Source organism: Dermacentor albipictus, chromosome 4 (genome assembly GCF_038994185.2).
Source record: "Dermacentor albipictus isolate Rhodes 1998 colony chromosome 4, USDA_Dalb.pri_finalv2, whole genome shotgun sequence".
Taxonomy (NCBI): domain Eukaryota; kingdom Metazoa; phylum Arthropoda; class Arachnida; order Ixodida; family Ixodidae; genus Dermacentor; species Dermacentor albipictus.
In genome coordinates this window covers 117,088,249-117,111,721 of record NC_091824.1, presented here as the reverse complement: position 1 = coordinate 117,111,721, position 23,473 = coordinate 117,088,249, and the positions used below count along the sequence as shown (strand labels likewise).

Genomic DNA, 23,473 nt, shown 5'->3' with positions numbered 1-23,473 from the left:
CCAGGTAGTGATCACGGATCCGGATCATGAGACTGAAATAATCAGAAGAATAAGAATGGTCTGGGGTGCGTTTGGCAAGCATTCTCAGATCATGAACAGCAGGTTGCCATTATCCCTCAAGATAAAAGTAAATAACAGCTGTATCTTACCAGTACTCGCATATGGGGCAGAAACCTGGAGGCTTACGAAAAGGGTTCTGCTTAAATTGGGAACGACGCAACGAGCTATGGAAGGAAGAATGATGGGTGTAATGTTAAGGGATAAGAAAAGAGCAGATTGGGTGAGGGAACAAACGCGAGTTAATGACATGTTAGTTGAAATCAAGAAAACGAAATGGGCATGGGCAGGACATGTAATGAGGAGGGAAGACAACCGATGGTCATTAAGGGTTACGGACTGGATTCCAAGGGAAGGGAAGCGTAGCAGGGGGCGGCAGAAAGTTAGGTGGGTGGATGAGATTAAGAAGTTTGCAGGGACAAAATGGCCGCAATTAGTACATGACCGGGGTAGTTGGAGAAGTATGGGAGAGGCCTTTGCCCTGCAGGACGTAACCAGGCTGATGATGATGACCTTGGTCACTGGGTAGTCACTGAGATAACAGGATTCGAAGTCAGTCATCGTATTAGCTTGGGCAACTGAGTATGTGGCCATGTGTACATGCATGCTGCTCTTGAACGAGCCTATTCCGCGTCGACATGGGCCACTGTAGATGCCGGACAGGGCAGGTACCGCTGTTCCAAGGAGTTCTTGACTGCGACTTGGAGTACTGGTGGTGTGCCCCTCGATCTGTGCTGGTCTCTTAGGTACCTCTTTGACGCCAACCTTTGTTACTAGGAATGTGCGCCAGGGAACGTGCCTCTCTACAATGACGAAGAAGATCCCTTAAATTTCTCGGATATTGAGCGTAATCGAATACACGTCCCAAGGGTTCCTCGAGGACACCAACTTGACGCATTAGCAGGCTGCGCCGCAAATACAGTCGCGACGTGGCTAAAGCTTGATGTGGGCGAGTTGCTTTAACATATTTGAAGAAAATAGCGCCTGTCCGTCGTACATGTTCCTCTTACAGTCGGTGTGTGCCGCTTACCAATGAACGCCTTTCGCGGATTGCCAGAGATATCTGAATGAGTCTCAAATTTGTGATACTGATCTCGAATTCACAGGGCCGTGCAATCATCACTGAACCTGGCGCGTAATATTTTTCTCGTTTAATGGCTCGTTGCGCGGCCACTTCCTTTAAATCCTTTTTGGTCTTCAAATTTCGGTTTCATATCGCTACCGTTGTTGGAATACCCTGATTGTATACTTTTTAAGACATAGCCTTTGTCTGAGAAAACCGTGCGAATTTTCTTGTAGCTTCGTGCTACAATCGGGTGGATGACACATTTGTTTTTTAATTTGTCTGGTGTTTGTATGTCTCTATAAGCATCGATGAATATTGAACAAGACAAACAAAAGAATCTGCAATGTGTTTCCTCAACAAAGCCGCTACAAATCGCAAAACAATGTATGCTTTATGCGCGACTCATGATTCCCATGATTTTCGTACACCACGGCCTTATTTATTTCTAGTAATCTCCGTATAATCTACAAGAGTTATAGAAAAGAGAGAGAAAATTTTTTAATGATGCGAGACACATAGATGGCGGCCTGAAGTACATTCCTCTAGCCAGGTATATACTCTAAACACAGTATGAAACTGTACGGCTTCAACTGTTGTCTCAACGAGCCTCCTCCATCACGACGCACTGCGGTTGACTGTAGCCCGGCAAGATGTGCGACTCCTTGACGATGCTGCAGACGCGAGGGACGTCAGCCGCCAAAGTCCTGTAGTGGACCGGCGGGAAGCCGGTTCCGTTGAAGCCGCATGCCTTGACCAGCCCGTACGCACCCACGTTGTCCATGAGGAGCCACTCGCCCACGGAGACCTCGTAGAATGGCACGTGGTCTTCGAATTTGTCCATGGGATGGCACGTGGCACCCCACAGCGTCGTCAGGTCCTTGGCCGCGCGTTCGTGTGGGGGCTGAGAAAAAAAAAATTCGCTCTTGCTTCTGACACTCTTTTTGAGGTTTTTAGGCTTATTTATTACCCGCACAATGCGTGGAAATGAACCGCAGTATGAAAAGCCACTATAGGTATGCGTCATAGTGTTCGACGTCAGATACCGACGACAGGCACGGTAAATGGCAGCACAGCACAAGTGTACCAGCAGGCAGAGTAATAAAAAAAAAGCATAGCAAGGGAGAGTCTCTTTACATGTCACACAAACGAGGCCGCAGTCAGCATCTTATATACAAATTAAATAGATTATAGACAGGCAGCTAGCTATACAGGCAAAGCGGACGCTTATCTATTTCGACGCATATACTACCAAGTCGCCACTGCTGGTTATAAGAAAATGTTAGTATATAACAAATTGCACTGCATAGCATAAGTTACACAACACACTGTGAAAATAAGTGAAGTTTAGAATGCCTTGAATTTTTTTAAAGTGCTTTAAACACCCTGGAGTTTTCACAACACTTTAAGGCACAATTTTGTGCCTCATGCGCTTTACAAAATCTTAGCCTTTAAAGTGAAGAAGTTTCAGCTCGAGGGTTCAATTGGCTCCTACACATGGGAAAGGATAAATCGTTTTTCTCTGCATCTACTGCACCAAATTCGATGAGTTGTGTGGAACTTAAATGAAGACGTTAAAATTTAGTATTGTGGGAAGCGAATTTTTGATTTAGGCTATCCAGTTCTTTTATAAAAATTTGTAAAATTTCCGAACTTCGAAAAACAAAACTATAAAGCTTACAAATCTAACTCAGCAACTAAAGATTAATGATTACAGTTCCGTAAGCGGCAAGTATTAAAACATCTAAAGCATACAAAAATTAATGTATTGCACACCACTTTGAAAAATACTAATATATGTCAGTAGCAACTTTTGCAAAACGCTTGTAAACATTATGACAAATCTACGGAAGCAGTAAATTGATATATAAGATTTGTCCGCATCAGATTCTCTAAAGATTCAGTTTACGAAATTATGATATCTGTTCTTGATGCAGAGTTACTGATGTGTAAACTTTGTGCTTCTGTGTTTTGAAGGTTGCCAATTTTCGGCAATTTTTGTAAAACATTGCAGGCACTAATCAATATGTTGCTTCCGTACAGTCACTAGAATCGAAGTTTTATGTCAAATACAACAGACAACTAGTCTTCGCAGCATTTTTAAAAGCTTTATAGCTACAAAATTTCCGTTATAACTAGGTGGTAACTGTGGCGTGTCCAGTTTTACCTTCTTTACATGCAGTGTGAGCTTCAGTGGATTTTGCCCCTTGGTGAAATAATATGGTCACCTCTGTTTGTTTTAGGGTCGACAGTCGAACAAACGTGAAAACACCATATTTCAGCACGCTTGTACCTTTCTGTAAGCATAGAAGGTTCGCTTTCGATTTCAAAGCGGCTTTTTATAACGAAACGAGTTACCTGCCCCATGCATTTTGCTGCAAAGGGGTCCAACTGTACTTTATCTGAAACGGCAGAGCCAGAATGATGTAGGTACCTCGATCTGGGGCGCTAAAGTAGCATGCAGTGCTTACTTACGCTGAGCGGGTGATATCTGATGCTCAAGATCTCGTAATTTTCCCGAGGGATGCAATTCTGTCTGCTTTCGTTTATGTAAACATCGTGGTACGGACGAAGTTCTCCTGCAAACATGGAAGAAAAAAGTTTGGATGAATGCGTCTGTCCCGCACGTGTCACCAAAGTGGTAGGTTTGTGTAAACTCAGGCGAACATTACAAACCAGCACAACATCAACGTGCGCGTCGCAGGATGTAACCGTAGTGGTGCACCGAATAAGTCGCTACATTCCAACACTGCGATGCGAGTTCAAGCAGTTGTTTTATTAACGGTAGCACGCGTCCCACACAAAGTTAGGTCTCCTAGATTCTACAGCATTATCGGTGACAAAGGCAGTTTGGCCATGTAGTGAGACACGACGGCGGCCGTTGAGCCGTCCCTAATAGAGACTTTTAGCTTGTACGCTATTCCGGTAAACGGGAGCGGTTTGGGCGGATTACCGGATGGTCGGGGCGTAAACGTGAGCGGTGAAGCCTCCTGGTGTTGTACAGCTCAACCAGACAAACGCATAGCTAAAACTGCAGTAACTCACCATATCCTGCTTCGCCACTCGTGCAAATTTTTTGCAGCGGAGTAATTGTGAACACGATTACGCCACTGTCGAAAATTTACGCCAGCAGCTAAGCAGAATATAGTAATTAGCTCTGTGTTTGTGTGGTTGAGCTTTGCGCCACCAGCTGGCGCCACCAATCTGGCCGCTCACCTTGACGCCCCCGTTAAACCGGAAAACCGCCCGCGCTTGCCCGAATACCGGACACGCTAAAAGTCTACTTATTCGAAGGAAGGCGCAGCGGCAACTAGCCCGGTCGAGAGCGAGAGCGCGTTCTTTTCCTAGTGAACTCGAGCCACGCTAGATGCGTGGCACGGTGAGAGCAGATGATGGTGCCTGATGATAAAGATGACGCTACAGACCGTGTCCACACACATCGTAAGCTCGGAAAGCGACACGTACATTGGCCGCGGTTTCTCATGTGGATAGACCTCACTGACCTTCTGTATAATCTTCGTGAGCAGCTTGGTACGCGGGCACCCTCACTGTTCTCTCTTCCCCATCTCATCCGTTAGTACCCTTCTCCTGCGTATAGGTATAGCACACCGGACGTCCATATGGTTGACCTCCCTGCCTTCCCCGTCTCATTTCTTACTGTCCCTCTCGCTCTCATCTCGTAAAGGTGAGTTCGGCGTGTCTGGAGTATGTATAACAAATTTAATGGATCCGTGACACTCGCTGTAAGGATTGCATCGCCACAGCACCCATTTCTCGTCCTTTCTCATATAGGCTGTCGAACCCCAGTGTAGAATACTAAGCCAGCGATGTGCTCTTCCAACCGACCCTCTGCCTTTGGTACAATTGAATATTTCTGTTTCTCAAGAAGCGCCTAACGGTACTGCGGTTATTTGCCACCATTTGCTGGATTTTTGTCGGCGACCTTTTTTTCCGCCAGCGAATGCTTCAGTCGTAACAATCACTTCTTCCTCTTCTTCTTCTTCTTCCTTTTCGTTCAGAAAACTTCACTCTAAACTCAACATTAACTCCACACTGGGGGTCAGGACTCCACAGACAGAACAGAAGCAGTTCTCCTATAGCGCGGCCGCGCGTATGCCACGTGGTACGAATTTCAACTATTGTCTCGCCGTGATAAGCTACGATCAGTTATGCTTGTGAACTACCGACAAGCGGTACAGGAAGCATTTTAGCGTCGCCGTGTAATACTAACGCGCCTTCTCATGGTAACCATTTCACCCACCTCACTTGAGATACGTGACCCAAAAACACGGACAAGTGACGTCAAAGGTTGTGAAACATACCATCGACGCTCATTTGCCTCGTCCTCTTGGCGACCACCTTGACAGCCAACGTATATGAGGACGTCACCATGTACTGCCCTGGCTCGGCCATGATATATGTGCCGCCAGACCTCGGGAAGTGCTCATCCAAGGCTGATCGCACAGTTTCGCACACCTGTGCCGAGCAAAATAGCATACATTATATTTCCTTATTTCTTTTCATTCTGCTTTAGATCTGAACATTTTGCACGCGGCCTACGCTGGTTGTAAAGCGGAAGCACGTTCCCCCATTGCCCCTTCTCAATAACAGGAACTGTAATTCTTTTTTTTTTCTCTCTAGCCTGTGTCGCAGCGTTTCAACAAGCTCATTTCTCTCTTTGGCTTTGTCTCGCTCTCACTTTTCATGTCACTCGGACATGTCTTAACAGAGGGGTCATGCGCGCTATTGCGCCATTCAATTTTCATGTCACGAATTGGACACGTTCGTCATCCAATCGGGTGTTCTTCGACACCCGTCCCCTTTATTATCATGTAGCTGCTTTGTGAGGAGTGATTCTAGCGGCGACGCACATTTGCGCTCCCCACGCTATACGCGCCTATATACCACACTTTACCACACCATAGTCATCTAGCTTGTACGTATTGTGTTCTAGTCACCGAGCGCAATTGGCTTACTTTTCTAAAATCGGCTTTTATTTATTTATTCGTTAGCAGTTACTTGCTGCAACATTAATGCACAGTGATCTTTTGTGAATAGGGAGCCCAAGGATAAGGAATGCTATCGGCCGTGTCTGCGAAAGAACACAAGTACGAAAGCAACCAGCCAGCGTTTGGGTTTTCTAGTACAGGCGAAGTCTCCTGAAATTTCCTAGTATTACAGGCTACACTGTAAAATAATTTGCCCTTTTGAAAGTGAATGACTGTCTAACCCGCTCGACAACTCGCGCCTTTGCACTCATTTGCGAGTTTAATGGTGTGCGTTATAGGCTGGCTTGCATCGTTATTCATGTTAGGGCATAACTTATTTTACAGTGTAGCGTGCATGCATACTCAACTTAATTTCCCTATTAGCCAAAAGATACTCGTTTGCTCGTCCGCATCCTCCCCGTGTTTGTATGTCATTTACGCGTTTGCCGACGTGTGCTGTGCCTCACGTCAGAGTCGTCGATTCACTGAAAGAAGTTGCGCATCTTTTTGCGAATGTAGGTGACTCCTTACTTGAATGAAGGAATCTCGCCTCCGGCTGCTTCCCAGAAATCCTCCTCCTATGTCGAGCACTGTCATTTCAATTCCCATCTGAGCGCCGAGGTCGAACAGATGCCTTGCTTTCTCAATGCCATCACGATAGCTCTCGGAATTGAAATGTCTTCCACCAATATGAAAGCTGCGGCAGAAAACGAGACAGAAAAAGATAATCCATTTTACCAAGTGTAATATGTAGTATTAGTGTCTTTGTTATTGCGATTATCCGCACATTGTTAATGTACAGTTTCGGGAGAGAGAGAGAGGGGGGGGGTTCTACTCAGGGCAGCCGCGCACTCACTCCGCGCACGCCCGGCCGGGACGCTGTAACTTGAAAACCATCTGAGACGGGCATTTACACTAGCTTACAAGATGCGAACAGTTTAGAAAGAACGATATGCGCAAATAACCTTCAAAAAGGACGATAACGACTTACGCAATGCCGACGACAGTGTGGCCCTCATCAGTGGCAACACGCAAAATATGTTCAGCTTCGAAAGAACGACAACCGTATTTTCGTGCCATTCGTTCTTCCGGATTTTCTTCTCGTGTTGAAATCCTCAACAGTAACCTGTAAGCAATGCAATTCTCAGTTTAGGCTTGGGTTCGTCACACGAGAAAATGCACAACGCTAACAGGCTTTTGGTTTTCGATTCCAGAACCTGAGTGAGTAGGGCATAGGCGAAAGTTACAAATGACGTAATTGTTAGACAGGGGGATATTAAGCTTACTGTTTGCAAGCTACACTCCGAGCATTGCCTGTTGACACCGTCTTCAGTGCGTCGCTGGTTGTTCATCAGTTCTTGATTGTGCGATTGTACAATACTTGTTAGAAACGTTAAAGGACTGAGCTCGCAAGAACTCATATATTCAACGGAAAAGCTTATGACTCTAGGTCCTGTCAAAGTAGACCCATCGGCTATCAAATTACAGTTTCCACCATTTCTGTAAGTCATGGAAATACGAAGCGAAAGCTTCACCTTCACATTATATATATATATATATATATATATATATATATATATATATATATATATGTGTGTCTTCCCTTCCAGCGGCAATTTCACCAGGTGAAAGAAAAACACTAATTCACTCGGCGATAGGTCGGGTGAACTGCTGCGGCAGAGCTGAAATGTGACCTATGTTCTTTGACTGTTGCAGCAGCATGGCGCCTCGCAAATCAGGACAGTGCCACCGAATCGCTGGGTGCAAATGTTGTAGCAAATAAACATAGAAGATTGAAGGACTCCGGTCAAAATTTGATTTGCTTGTTCTTCTGGCATATATACACCAAGCCTCTAGAACTAAAAAAAATGCAGTCGATGTTGTCTTTGTTTTCGCTGATTCGCGCTTCACTTCTTTAGAGCGAGATGAACCGTGATCTCTAAATTTGACGCTTTGTCGCTTCGTTTGAGGGTCATGTATATAGGTAGCACCAACTTTTCTCTCGGGCAGTGATGATTACCAGAAATAGGAGATTACATCTGACTCTTTTCGAATGTTCCGCATCAATCCTTCGCCTGGTTTCTTTCTGTTCATTTGAGTCAGTGTCTGAGGAACAATTTTTTGCATCCAGTTTCCCTTCCCCTGAGTCGTTACATAACATCTGGTAACAGGCATCCCTTCTCGTTTTCGAATATCCTGATATAATGTGCACAGTAGCACGGCATTTTTCTTGCAGTAAGTGCCTCACACATTTCATATTTGCAGCGGTATGTGCTGCTAACAGGAGGCACACTCTGGGATCATCTCGCACCGAATATCTGCCCTTCCGAAACCTTTGGTGCCATTCCGACGCGATGCCTTCTCGATAACGCTTCGTCACCATATAAGTGCTTACTCAAGTTCCATTTCTCACTGGGGATTTTCCTAGCCTAACGCATAAGTTAGTTCCAGCAATAGAATTTCTTAGGGCAAACGGACGCTGCGCCGCCGTTGTATGCCGAGATGCGGCGGTTTCGGATCCGCTTCGTTCTCGCAGAGCCAGGACATATATATATATATATATATATATATATATATATATATATATATATATATATATATATATATATATATATATATATATATATATATATATATATATATATATATATATATATATATATATGTGTGTGTATATATATATATATATATATATATATATATATATATATATATATATATATATATATATATATATATATATATATATATATATATATATATATATATATATATATATACAACAAAGAACATTTTTATTCAATCGTGGGGACTTGCGCTTGGATGTACAGTCTTAGGCAACATAAGAAGTGCCGGCGGGCAGCTGAAGTTGAAAAAAAGACTACAAGATTTGCACTCGCTTTGCGTCGCCTTGTCATCCGTTCCTGTTTGCAGTGCTTGCTCATATGCACTATGTATGGGTAAACTTTATTGAGCAATACAATAGCGCTGAAGGAAAACGTCTTACGGATATTTTTATTTAGGAAGTTTTATCTGTGCAGCCATGACCATGTTCTAGGCCAGGTTCGAGACAAAGCCTCCGAAACTCTTATTACGGCATTCCCAAGACGACACGCCGACCGTTAGAAAACTCCCACGTGGGGTGGCGCCAGATTTCCTCGTAGCTGATGTTGTGAGACACTCTATGATACAATTCATTTCAATTCATTTCAATTTTATTGACACGTAACTTAACACGGTAACAGTTTTATACAGGAAGGAGCGGCTCCCAAAGTAAGAACTGCAGGCGAGGCCCTTCATGACGAATTAAGGAACACAACAAAGTAAAGCATGACTCACAACACATACAATATATGAGAAATGTTTGGGAATTATTGAGCAGATGAAAGGGGAAATAAGTACACTGATGAGATTCAGACTAATACAATAAGTGAGCACAAGTGATGTTGTTACATCTCTACGCTCGAAATGTCTATCCATTACATCGCTCGTGCGACGTCCAAATAAATGCGCCGACAATCTCAACAGTGGATTGCTAAACACAACTCTGCCAGCTAACGGATTTACACAGAAACCCTCCCAACGCTATGGACTTTTCTTCTTCTCCTAATCATTTCCTCCCCTTTTCACTTTCCCCAAAGTAGGGTAGCCAGCCGGGCTCAGTTCTGCATGGTTACCCTCCCTGCGTTTCATTTATCATTGTTTCTCTCTCTCTTTCTCTCTTCCAACGCTATCTCTACTCTGAGAACAAAAGGGCTCAATAGCACTCATTTCTCGAGTTAACATCATGGAAAAATAAACAAAAGAAAAAATCAGTCCCGCAACTTCTAAAGAAAGGGTATATATTATTTTTACGGGTGAAATACGTGCCCATTACATACGCAGACGTTGAGATAGAAAATAAAAGCGGTCCTGCTGCTGTACCAAGCTGTTACAGCATAGGGCCCTTGTTCATTATCGCGGTTAGTTCACAGACACATATAACGAATTGTAAACGCTATTCCCTCCAGCGAGGAATCGTTTCGAGTATTTTCTTTGATATTATACTATTGGAAGCACTGACTCTATGCACTGACTCTCAACACGTGCCTTTTTACGCAATACACAGCACGACTGTGCATTGATACCGACCAACAAGACCATTAAGCGTTCTCCAAGATGCATGCATGTGACACAGCAGCCGCACGCGCGGGGAAACATACGCGTAAACAAGCGGATATTTTTACAATGATCAATCTAATGTACTCTAACGCAATCGGGTGTTTCTGCGCGCCCTTAACTAGCCGGGATAAATCACTGTGAAACGTCTAAAGCAAAAAAGAACGATGGATTAAGCACAGTCAATACAAAACACGAAGAAAAACAAAAAAAATCAGCACCCGTATACTATCCTGTTATCCATAAGCACGTCGTTCCCCTTGCTGTAAAGTACTGTGTGTGTTTCGGCCTGCTATTCATGATTAACCGATTAGCCTGTCGTGAGATCAATGCATTTAAAATTCTGGCGCTGACCACACGATGGGAAGATAAGGGCAAGCGTCCAAGCTCCTATTCAGGAATCATATAACATTTGTTACTAAAGCGCAGCTTTGTAATTGCCTCTTCCACCCACTTTACGTGGAGGGCTGCCGGGCCAAGTAAACTGGTTCACAACTAAAGAAAAAAATAGTGCGGAATAAAACCAAGACACAGGATGGTCTTTCTTGTCCTTGTCTTATTATACGCTGTTTTTTTTGTTGTTGTTGTTGCTATGAATCAGTACCAACTAGCTCGAGTTCGGACCCTTGTATATTACAAGTGAACTAGGTTGGTCCTTGAGACAAGTTATATGAAAGCTGAGCCGATCCCGGAGACAGTGGTATCAAAGGCGTTGACTTGATGGACACATTCTGATACCAGTGGTCAATATGCGTTCTCTCAATGGCTTCAATGTGGTCTGTAACCAGGGGCGCTATAACGTAAAACTATTCCAAACTTTTCTATTCCAATTGTGCTATCAGCCCTCCGCGATTGGTCAAAAACTTTTTTCGACCACCCTCCACTTCACCTGTCTGTCACGCGACGTTACAAAAACCGCAATACCTCCCCATCTGATATGATGTGTGCACACTGATTATGCATGATTTGACAGAAAAAAGAAAGACAGTTATTTCTGATTCGACCTCTTTTCGCCATTAGCCCTCGGCTATTGGTGAAAAGTTTTCGGGCTGCACCCACTTCACCTGCCTGTCACGCGACGTCACAACACCGCACGAACTCACCGCGTCAAAGTGACGTGTACGCGATAAAGATGCATTAATATGCCGAACAAAACTGAATTTTTTTCGGAATAGCCGCAGGCTGCCCCGTTCCGAAAGGAATAAAAGATAGCTGCCGCCGATCGCTGAGACGCTGGCTACTCGCACCTGCCGGAGAGCATGGGTGTATTTGCGTATAATAAAACTTCTTGCGTGACCGTGTAACGTTTTCAAGCACTTTCGGCACGTTTACTACCTCATTCTGCCAACTCTTCTTTGCTGAGGGTCAATTTTAGCGTCATTCTTAAGCTTCCGTTGCATGCCGCCGCGATTTTCGACCAGCCACCACAAGCTAAGTAAGGGAAAGCCGACCAATCGCAGACGCCAGCACCACCCTCTTCATCCGGTTATCGATTTTCAGTGCAGTGGCTCGGCCCCATCGAATCCCTCTCCACTTGAGCGTTCTCCTCGCTTCTTGTGAGCCAATTAGATACAACAAGCCGCTCAGTGTAGGCAATGTTATTCGTTTTTCAAGCAAACAAAAGGGACGTCCTATGAACGAGGAGAGCGTTTGATTGGTCTGCTCAGACAACCCTATGGGTGACCGCCCGGTGCTTGCGTCGGTGGTTACGCAAATTTGACGTCAGGAAATTGGAATAGAAACATATTGGAATAGTTTTACGTTATAGGGCCCCAGGACCCGTCCTGAAGGCAGTGCAACGTCAAAGCACCATAGAACTACCGAAACTGGTAGGAGTTCACTGTGCGTAGAGGTAGGCAGAAAAACACGGTCACAATAATAACGAGGACAACAGAAACACTACGTGTTGCCCTTCTAGTGTTGTTCTTCTCGTTCTTCTTATGCCTGTGTTTTCCCGCCTGCCTTTCCGTACCATGAATCCCAGCACCAATGTACCTCACAGCACTAACCAAGAAACCGCCCCCTCTCTACATCTGCCTTGTTGACCGTCTTGGGCCATAATTTCAACTTCCTTTTCGTATAGGACGAGTACAAAAAGTATGCTACTTTTATGTTTCTTTATTTACTTATATTTAGCTCACAATACATCACGTAGGTGCAAACATAGTCATACGTGATGATATAGCTATCATAACAATTACAACCAAGCTCGTAGTTTTCGTTTGTCTGGTACGCGAGGCAAAAGGCATCCCTCATGAGGCCTGAATGGACCTGGAAATCTAACAAATACGCGGCATTGCATACAGTGGTACATCTTCTAGATGTTCAATTGAAATGTGTTGAACAACAACACAAAACACAACATATGCTATAAATCTGGCATTGTGGAAGACAAAGTAAACAAACATCCACCGGGGAATGACAAAGCAAACAAGTACAATGCAGAGCCCGTTCTAAAGCATTACGTTGTAAACGACGGGCTTCTTCCATCAGTCTGGTCTAACGTCTTTTTGTCTATTTATGCGCAAAGTCTAACCCATCGACATGATTGCACCAACCTGGCATTCTTGTCCTTAATCTTCTGCAGTTCTTCCAAACAGTCGAAGGTCATCAATGTCACGCCAGCGCTTTCAGCAAATTCCAAGTGAGACGATTGCTTTGCTGGGTTTGCGTAGATGATTCGGCTGGGATCGACTCCAGCGCTCAGGACGGTTTCAATTTCTCTCTTTAAAAAGAACCAGCCGACAAAAACTGGCTTTATCATCAAAACATCATGAATATGATATCACCAATACGTCATCAACACGGCGTAATCAATAACGGCGTAATCAATCAACGTCATTTGTCATCAATACCTCATCAGTATAGTCATCGAAAAACTGTTGATAAGGTACCCAAACGTTGTGGCTACTTGATTTAGAAAAAAATCTAAGTGCGTTAAGTGCGTAAAATCAACGCACTTAATTCTAAGTTCGTTGGTGCACGAGCTGTAGCCAAGCCAAAGCGCACTGGCCATCTCCTTTACGGGCCCTCTTTCTTCTCACGTATGAGGTGTTGGGAGCATGTTGAAGAATATCGAAACGCAAGGACAAGTTTACTGAATAGCTTGGAACAGAGTTTTTCTTCACATAAAGAAAATTTGAGATAAATGCTGGATTATCTCCGCCATCCCCCCCCCCCCCCCCCCGCCGTCCCACTCTGGTGTCCGAAGAATCTGGTCATATTACGCAAAGGGTCACCCCAGTCCGGCAGTTCCGCTACCTTATAGAACTTCTTTCTTTTCTTTTTTTTTCTTTTGCTCACGATGTCTTTCTTACCTTGTTCGAACAGTCAAAGTTGACTCCTTCCATCGCCAGAGTTCCAATGACGATGCGATCTGTGCACGACTTTATCGCTGAGGAAGATTACAAAATTACCATTTGAACATATCGGTTTTGTATTGAAGCTAATTATTTGCATTGATTAAGTTCTAATGGGCTCAAAGCGTTTCTATTTAGGGCGCTTACAGCACGATGATGCACGTAATATCTGGAAAGTTTATCAAGGAGCGTTGGATCGTGGCAACTAAGCCTTAAAGTAATCTATGCCTCAACGTGTCATTTTAAGATCACGCTAAGGTGACTGTGTAGACTGTCCGACTCCTTCACTTTTTTACCTTGGTCACATCTTTTAGGTTCTGAAATAGCACGTATTTTTAAGCGACCGCGAATATAACACGATGGAAAGTTTCGGCCTCTTAGAAAAATGAAACGAAAAAATACGGTTACAATGTCAGGTATCTACACAGAAACAGGAAACGACGCCTAAAAGCGGATGACGGCAGGGCTTTATTTATACATCGTTACTGCGAACTTCCGTCGCAAAATAAAGTGAAAGGATGAGTGCTGGCATTTTTTGTCGCTGTCAGCGAAAACAGCGCCGTCCTCTGCGAACTCCGCCAAGGTTATTGGACAAATGGCACTTGAGAAATTCCCGTGACACAATTGCACACGTCGGAGCCTTGCACGAATTAAGCGGCGACGCATGGCACGACATTGAAGTCAGCTCGCTCGACGTGCCTGTTTCCAGGTTGCGATTGATACGCCGTAATCGCGTTGATGCGGCACTAACAGCGCCGCAAATCAGAAGAAAGATGGCTGAAAATCCACAGTGGTAACTCCAAACAAGGAGCTCTTATAAACAAATAAATCGCACACATACACAAACTGCCGCTGTATTCATATCACGAATCCGCATCAAACACGAGGCGAGTTCAGAGGCCAGAAATTTCGGGAGAAAAAATTGAGGACGTCTATAAGCTTCGCCTTTAAGAGCGGGACGCGATAGCATTCGAAGATACCTGACTGCTTCTCCCGCTTCCCGCGGCAACTGCAGGGGTATGTAGCCTTAATGTTTACCGGGAAACGCTGGCGGGGAACGCTATGCACGAAGGCGAGCTTTCTGGTGAAAACGCGGCCTCTTGCGTGGGCTAATCTCATGTTATTGTTTCGCACTTTTAATATTTCAGCCTGAGGAGGTGTAATATAAAAGTTTTCTTTTTCACGACATTTGTTTGTGGACTGTCATTCTCAAAATTCCGAGGAATAACTTTGTAAAGATTGAAAGACAAGGTATGGGCAACTTTGGCGACAGAAGAGTGGTTGGGTATGCGTGGTTCGGGATAACTTTTCGCGAAAGGACAGTCGACGCTGGTGGCCGGACGCGGGACGCCGATGCCGGATTTTCTGCGACAAGGAGCCCTTAACGCTGCCGCGTTAAAAGGACTTTATATTCGTGCAAATTCGTAGTGTGTGGATGCAAGGGACGTGCTGATTGTAGATCCCCATCTTACCTATGTTTCATGCAGCTGTGCAGCTGTGAGTTTGCGAAACTGTTCATGTTCACTGTTCTCACACACACATATATATATATATATATATATATATATATATATATATATATATATATATATATATATATATATATATATATATAGATTGTCGCGAAGCACTTTGAGCAGTAAGCGTTCGCGACTAGAACGTTGGAGCAGCGAGAGGTAGTGTAGCCGGTCGAGAACCGAAACAAGGTTGTTTTTTCTCGTCGTCGTTGTCTCTCTCCTAGTCACAGCCCCACTGCTCCTTATTTTCGGGGGTTCTTTACCGTGCACTCAATGCATGGTACACGGGCGCTTTGCATTTTGCCCTCTGTGGAAATGTGACCGCCGGGGCCCCGATTTGCTCACGCGCTTTCGGGCTAAGCAGTGCAATGCCATACCCACTGCATCAACACGGCGGATGACTCGGAAGTAGCCATAGAAGAATGTATTTAGTGTGTAGTCAAACAGTCACGCTATATATTTTTAGCCAGTACTTAATATCAACGGACATACGCGAGAGGGAGGGACAGGAGTAGTGATAAAATATGTATCTGTTAATATCTGGGGATACCGATAAGGATCCCCCGCCACCCGATATTAAACGCAACAGGGGAGCAGACGACCTTCACAACATATTCATTATTGCTTCTGGCTACCTCGAATTTTTTTACAATACCGAAGCCGGGCTGAACATACAGGGACATCTCCTATAGTCGAGTATGTCGTGGTCTACCGCGAAGGCTGCTGAAAAAATTTTATAGGCTTGTTCGTGTGGCCTTGTTTGCCGTTCCCGACCCGGGTTGTTCATTTTAGAACGCAGCTGTTAGTTTCCCGTTCCTGCGGCGAGCGTTGGCGTCGACCTCGACCTAACCGAGCGAACAAGCACAGCAAAAGATGAAAGCGCACGCAGAGGGGATGAAAGACGCGAGGAGGAAAGCGGAGAGGAGGATGCAGCGCAACCAGGAGGCGGAAAGCCGAGAAGGGTATTGCGAAAAGGGTGAGAAGGAAAGCTGAGTGTCAGGACGGCCAGGCATGCGCCGGCTAGCGTGGAAACAAAGCGCTGGCGTGGGTCTACGCGAGCTACGCGTTCCCGTTTTCACGCTTTCATTCCGAACAATGAGCGACGCAAGAGGTGGAAATGCTTCTTCTGCCGCGGCTGCTGTACGAACTGCCCTAGCAGAGGCTCAGCGCCGCCACCGAGAGCACCTTGTTCTTCAGAATCAAATTGTTTGCCATAATATATCGCGAATTCGAAACAGCTAAACAGCTGCGCGTGAAATTCGCATCAGGGAGTATCGCAATCATCGGTGAAATATTTTTTACCGTTATATCCCACGTGAGTCTCCCTCTCCTCTCCATCTTTATATCGTTCCCTGTTTTTTTTTTTCTTTCTGCTCCAGTTTAGGCGTAACTTGAGGGCCTTACGGAAGCGCACAGCCTTTTGTGCATCTGTACCTCTGAGTCAACCTAACCCGAATGCAAATGAAGCGTTAGTAAATTCTATCACATTGGCGACTGTAGTCAAGCGGCACGAACGCCGCTACGAAAGAATGAAAAGCAGCTGCAATGCTTAATTACAGGTTCAAGACACTGCAGGCTGTACAGTGACTCGTCCCGTAGGATATACTGATAGGATGAATTCGGGGTGATGTCCTGGGCATTGTCGAATTCCGCCATGCTGTCAAACGCTTTAATGACGCCATTTCGAGTCAATCAGAGAAGCTGTATGAGCCCTCTGGGCCAACGAAGCTGACAATTAAGAGGAAGAATTCGACAGTATCGCGCAATTCGACAATGTCCAAAACAGAACCCTAGCTGCTATTTTGAGCATCGTTGTTGACCGTCTTTATGCATCTTTACAAAAGTTGTCCTGGCAAAACACTTATAGCAACGCTTGAATCTAAACAGTTTTTGCAAAGTGAAATCTGATCTGAAAAGAAAAACGCTCGTCATCGACTATAGCTATGGATACACGTGTTGTACGGAGATTTCTTACCGAAATATGGAATCACGCGTGGCAGCTGCTGACGCCATAGCTCGAGCGTACTTTTCAGTTCAAGCAGGTCACATACAAAGAAAGAATTGTCTTCCTCCTTGGGCGGTTAAAAAAAGAAACAGAATGAAAAATTGAAAGAACGAACTTAAACACACGTTAGCAAATGTAGGCCATAACTAGTGCAACACTGGAGTGACTGCCTTGGCGTGGTTCCTAATGTCTCTATGTATATTCAACATGGAGGCCCCACAGACTCATTATATAGTAATATCGCACGATGGCTATGAAATATCTAGTTTTGCTGGAGCGCTTCGTATGATCACATCAAATTATGGCCTGTGGAGTTCATCGGGCCCTTTTTTTTTGCCTACAGGGTCCTTTATCCCTCAGCATTCCTATTTAGGGGCTAATTTATCATTGTGAACTTCCGGTGCCATCGTGTGGCATTTGAAATGTACTCCATGGGTCTTTCTTGTCGCCGGTGATGGTGTATAATGTTATCACGGGAAGTAGGATCAATTTTCGCAAACGCTGGTGGCAACAAGCTCATTAAAGCATTGGTGTATGTTGTAACAAGCACCTGTATTTATAGCTAATAGTACATCATTTTTCCGCTAATCACATTTAGTTCACGTTTGAAAGGGATGAAAAGCCGGTGTCCGCTACAGGGATATAGGTAGCTGTTCTACAGAATTATGTCAGACTTAGTACTATAGAACCAAAGTGAAAAGAATAAAAAAAAGCAGTACAGTTCTCCGGGGAACAATTCTGACTGGTCACCTTACAAGAAAGGGCAGTGGCGGAGATATGTGAGTAGGTAAATGTAGACGTTATAAAAACAAAAGCACTGAGCCAAGGCAACACACAACTTGTTCACAGTCGGTCGAACAAACCCTCCGTCTTCGAATATAGAGCAGAGTTTCCTTGACCCTTCACAGTAAATTCCGGCCCTTCCGTTCTGAAAGCGGAGAGTTATCGAGATTGTCCAGTGTGGACGAGAGCATCAGCCCCCGCACACAAAGCCCACGGCAGTCGCAAAGATGTGTGATCGTCTCACCACCACCCCCTGCTTCATAAGCAGAGCTGTCAGCCTTGCCAGTGGTGCCAAGATACAAGAGCTTGGTTAAAGAGCCGCCGTGCTGGGCAGGTCGAAGACCTACAGACTGCCCGTCAATTAAATAGATATCCCTCTAGGGCACAGTATAACTGCGCACGTATAGCAGGATATTGCATAGCAAAAGAAAAGAAAGAAAAATAACGTCCAGCGCATAACTGACATTTGGCAGGCATACCTGTGTTTCCACCACCTTCGCTGCAACATCGCGGACAGTTGCGTCACTGTGGACAAAGAAGCTTGCGTCTTTGTGTGCGACCATCTTGTCCTGCGCAGACAGCACGCACCGGGATTATGTTTATCAACATTATTAAATTGAGAGCCATCGGAATACTGGTAAGAAATTTTGCTTGAAAGAAATGATGAGGAGAGGAGTGGGTGTGCAGACGAGGCATGTAAATCGGGCATACAAACAAACACAGCGTCATTTGTTAACAGCGAATCTTTGAGGCCTGCAACTGTAATCTACAGTTGTCTCTCGAGTCTTCGCAAGGTTTACTCAAATCTGTGAAAGTTTACGTGAAGACAGAAATATTGACGTGCCCTTCTTCGTGCTGCCGTGGTGTCCAGCCGTTCTAATGAGAATAACCGGATGTCTGCTGGTTAATCACGGGCTTCGGAAGAGTTAGTAAAAGCTCACAATATGTTCATCATGATTAACTGCCACCTACTCTTAATACTAACAATTCTAGTGCGGAAAATTTGTTGCGAATGGCGGCATCTGCATAAAGCAAAACAATAAATCAGTTTAGATTGATTAAGTATTCGTTTAAAACTAGTTCCATTATTTCGCGGTAATATGTTGAATATTAGAAGAGAAACTGAAATCGAAACTCCTGCGCTGTTACATCGGTGAGAAGTCACAGATTTCAACGTATTGTTTTATAGTCGGGCCGTTGTGTTAAGCCTTCGGCTTTTTTCAATACAATTTATTCCATCCTTACCAATTAAAAATGAACTATATACCTCGAGCACCCATTGCCAGAATCTATGAACTCATGGTGGGCTGGCGAGGAAACTGCATGGCGGTGCAGCCAACCGTCTCTAGCTTTTAGGCTTTTTCTGGCTTACCAAGCTTCTTCTCACGATAAGAGTCGCTTACATATATTTACATAAATTAAGAGTAACTTACTAAAAAAGCTGAATTTACCATTTATTTACTGACTAATAGTTCTACCTTGACATCTTTATTTCACTCTGTTAGGATAATTTAAATTATCATCACCAGTCCAGGGACAATAGTTCCCTCCGCTCGCCTTAGCCAAGAAAGAGTTTGGAGTCTGGTAGCGTTAGTGAACACTGAGATTACCCGGCAGTGTTCATACCATCTTTAAATAACTTCGCGGAATAACTGCAGATAGATATAAAAAATGCATTCGGCATGGAAGAGACGATTGATGCCAAAAGCAGTTGTGCGTAAGTGCTCGTGCTTTAAGACCGAACAGGGATCAGCGTAGGTGAAAACCAAATGCGCCAATTATTATCGATTAACGCAACGACTATTGTCGACGTGTCTATCAAACGGACGTTTCTGGTGTCAAAATCTGCAGCCGTGTTTCCGCCTTCCACTCGCAACTGCCGTTGGGTCACCATGTGAATACTCGGTGAGGCCTAAAGCGTGGTCTGCAAAAACTTCTCCACGTGAACATTTAGTCCACGTGTACTTTCTTCGTAGGATTCCTTCTTGAATGGCCTGCCGTACAATTTCCCTAGTCCCCTCTTCTAAGTGTCTTCAGCGAGCTAGTGCAGCTAACATGTATAGCCTTCAGTTGAAGTTTTCATTGCACCAGTGCAACTCCGCGTGCTTGTAAAAGCTTCGTCGCATTATCTATACCTGTCTTTAAACACGTTAGTGAGTGACCGATCGTTGTCTCACCCTTCCGAGAGTCTCCTGTTGCTCCTGAGAGTGACTTTTCGACAGCTCTGTGGCTCCTAAGTTCCTCGTTACTGCCACTTTCGCCGTACCGCGCGATGAAGCGACGATGCACCTGGTAGTGGTTTGGCCACGTATTTTAGGAATCGCTTAGTTTGTGCTTTTTTTTCTCTTTTCTATATTTGATGAATTTGCTTTCTTTTTCTTTCTTCTTTTTTTATGAACACGAGCACGAAGGCCAACAAAAACACCGCACAGCTGTTAAAAAGGAACTGAAGCTTTGGTTTCCTGTGAAATACTGTGGAAGTGCACAACTGCCGACGCAGAAGGCGCTACTCGGGCGTTAGTCTCTCTCTCTCTCTCTCTCTCTCTCTCTCTTTTCAGCTTCAGGCTCAGTACTGATCTCATGGTAACAGATGGCTCCATACCTATGCTTCGTTCTGGTACTTTCTGTTCCACGTTATAATAAAATGGCTTTTTTTGTTGATTTCTTATACGCTGGTTGCTGATTCATTTGGATGGGATTTTTCTAATTACGTGCCTCAAGTCGCCTTAGATTGCACACGCTGTGTTTTAGCCACTGATCTTTCCTTATGCGTGCATAACATTTTTAGCCGTTGCTTGTTCGCTGTAGTTTCTCTTCGAGAGTAATTTTTCCTTTCAATGATTCGGATATCTTCAAACGCACATAGCAATACACTTGCAATCATCGTAAAGAAACAATGAAACAGCACTGTTACAACACTGCTGAACTTTCAGGATATAATAAAACATCGCTTATTGTAATGGATGTCTCTCCGTCTGTCTAATGGTGTGTAGCCACAAAATAATAATAATAATAATTATATATATATATATATATATATATATATATATATATATATATATATATATATATATATATATATATATATATATATATATATATATATATATATATATATATATATATATATATATATATATATATATATATATATGTGTGTGTAGATAGATAGATAGATAGATAGATAGATAGATAGATAGATAGATAGATAGATAGATAGATAGATAGATAGATAGATAGATAGATAGATAGATAGATAGATAGATAGATAGATAGATAGATAGATAGATAGATAGATAGATAGATAGATAGATAGATAGATAGATAGATAGATAGATGAGGGGGGATAATGCGATGGAAGACGTTAATGCGGTTAGCAGTGTAGGGACACACAGTAGTAGCACCACCGAAACCTCAATGATGAGGCGTGTCTGCAGGCTGGCACCTCTAATCGCGCTTCTTTGGACACGCTGTGCCACCTAGCAGCACAACCAATAAGTCCTCGTGTAGCACGTGTATAAAAACATATTCAGGGAACATTGTCTGAATATATGTGATGCGGGTTCAGATCTGCCCAACACCGCAGAGTTCCGAAAGTTGGGTTCTTTTTTTATTATTATTTGTCATTTAAGAACGGCACACGACCAGTCACCGAAGTTGTCATCAAAGCGGTTCACTGAAGAACGGCACATACCTATTAACACATATACAGTGATCCAAAGTGGCATCGAAGAGTTTCACAGACGAGCTGCACATACCCACGTGACCCAAGTTGGCGTCAAAGAAGTTCACTGAAGAGCTGCACATACCGATTTACACATACCTAGCCACACAAGTTTACGTCAAGGAGGTTTATTCAAATTCGTGCCGACCCACTCGCACAATGTTACCACGGAATCGCATCAAAAACGTTCATTGAACATCTGCACACACCCAGTGCCACATGGCCAGTAACCCAAGCTGCTCCGTTGCCAAAGTGTGCGACCAAATGCATTTGTGTTCCAGTAGCTTTTGAGCTTCGATGCATTAAGGTACGTCTAGTTAAAAAAAACTAAATGGAACAGCAATCAATTTTTACTAGCAAGTTTTACTGCGCATATCTCAAATTTGGTGCTTGTTTCAAAATTCGTTGCAAGTCTATATGAAATGCAAAGACATTGCGAAATCAATGCCTTGAATTTGTGTATTGCAATATGGGCGCTAAAGTAATTAGTTTACAAGTTAATTGGTTTGATTTGGTAAATCATTCATTATGAGTATTGCTTTCCACTGAAAGTAATGCATACCTATTTGAGTATTCCAGGTGATTAAGCAGATTTGTTCTACATGCAGCAGGAGATTTTTAGAATGTCTGTTAACGTTAAAATGAAACACCTGGTGCATATTTCTACCACGCGACCGGCTTCCCACGCTTCACACGCATACACTTTTTTTCCACTTTGGCACTCTTAATGATAACGCATCGATGGTCCATGTACTAGTATTTTTGTTTTGCCGTCATTCCCAGTTTTGTCAATTTGTTCTAGCGTTGGACGCGTATAAGCGCCGCATGCGAATTCTAAGCACTACAATGGTCATGTGTCGGAACACCAGGTAGTTCATGAGCTGGTCTATTCGAAGAGGCGGGCATTAGTTGCGTAAAAAATTGGAATGCATAATCGACCAATTGACAAAAATTGACTAATTGGGTTTTTAACTCAACTACCTTATGGCACGTATTGCAATTTACAAACTCTAGTCGAGGAGTTCGCAAGGCGGATCCAATTCTCAGGATGACATCAGTTTTGAGATATTAGTTCCCGAATTTTGTGGAGAAATGCATTGGCGTTCCAGTTACTTTTGTGCTTCAATGCATAAAACGACGCTTTGTTGAGAAGGTAAGTGGGACTACAGTGCATTTTTGCCGCAAGTTTGACGGCGCATATCTCGTAAACGGTGCCATTCACACAATTTCCTTCGAGTAGATATGCCTTGCAGGCCCACCCGCTAGAAGTCGTACATTGCAATATGTGCCATAAGAAAATTAGTTAAAACTTATTAAGTTAGTATTTGTTAATTAACGATCATTCTGTTAAATTTTTTGTGTAAGTAATGTCCGCCTCTTTAAGCAGGCCAGCTCATGGACTAGAATTGTGCTGTATGCCACAGGCTATCTTTAAACATTTTTTTTAAAGCGTTCGCTGAAACACCCTGTATATCCAAGCCCAATTCTTGTGAATTGTGACTGTACAGGGCCCAGGCCTATTTCAGTGGTGATCAAATGGCTGCGACGATCACCATTGCCTCGATCATCCAGTCACGAAGTTTATCACCACCAATTAGCCCTTTTAGGTGCTCCCCATTCACCATTTTTCAAATGTACCAAACCACCACCTTGCTCCCTAGTCAAAGAGACCACGTGCAACGTATTCTCGCCTTATATTGCGGATCAGCGAGCTTCTCTTCTGAAAAAAACTATTTAACCACGGCAAGACCAGTGCCTCCTTTGTGGTGCTCGCTGTGGCGGTTTCACCCGTGCTCTTGGGACAAAGGAACGACAATAC

At 43.9% G+C, this 23,473-nt stretch overlaps 1 protein-coding gene across 1 annotated transcript; it reads right to left on the bottom strand.

Annotated features, from left to right (window-relative positions):
• Positions 1-1,604: 1,604 nt before the first annotated feature.
• LOC135914661 (ornithine decarboxylase-like) lies at positions 1,605-20,230 on the bottom strand. The gene is made up of 10 exons (XM_065447593.1): positions 20,108-20,230; positions 18,410-18,499; positions 17,118-17,214; positions 13,584-13,660; positions 12,825-12,991; positions 7,100-7,234; positions 6,640-6,805; positions 5,443-5,596; positions 3,596-3,699; positions 1,605-2,024 (listed from the first exon to the last, which is right to left on the bottom strand). Exons 2-10 carry the CDS (start codon positions 18,491-18,493, stop codon positions 1,722-1,724), a joined length of 1,287 nt encoding a protein of 428 aa, XP_065303665.1. The 5' UTR covers positions 18,494-18,499; positions 20,108-20,230; the 3' UTR covers positions 1,605-1,721.
• Between the last annotated feature and the right edge of the window lie 3,243 nt (positions 20,231-23,473).

Excerpts from the sequence above, each read along its gene's own strand:
- LOC135914661 (XM_065447593.1), bottom strand. The coding sequence starts at position 18,493 with ATGGTCGCACACAAAGACGCAAGCTTCTTTGTCCACAGTGACGCAACT. Across the intron at positions 13,661-17,117 it reads ACGCGTGATTCCATATTTCG|CGATAAAGTCGTGCACAGAT; the intron begins GTAAGAAATCTC and ends AATCTTCCTCAG. Across the intron at positions 5,597-6,639 it reads GGCGAGATTCCTTCATTCAA|GTGTGCGAAACTGTGCGATC; the intron begins GTAAGGAGTCAC and ends TGCTCGGCACAG.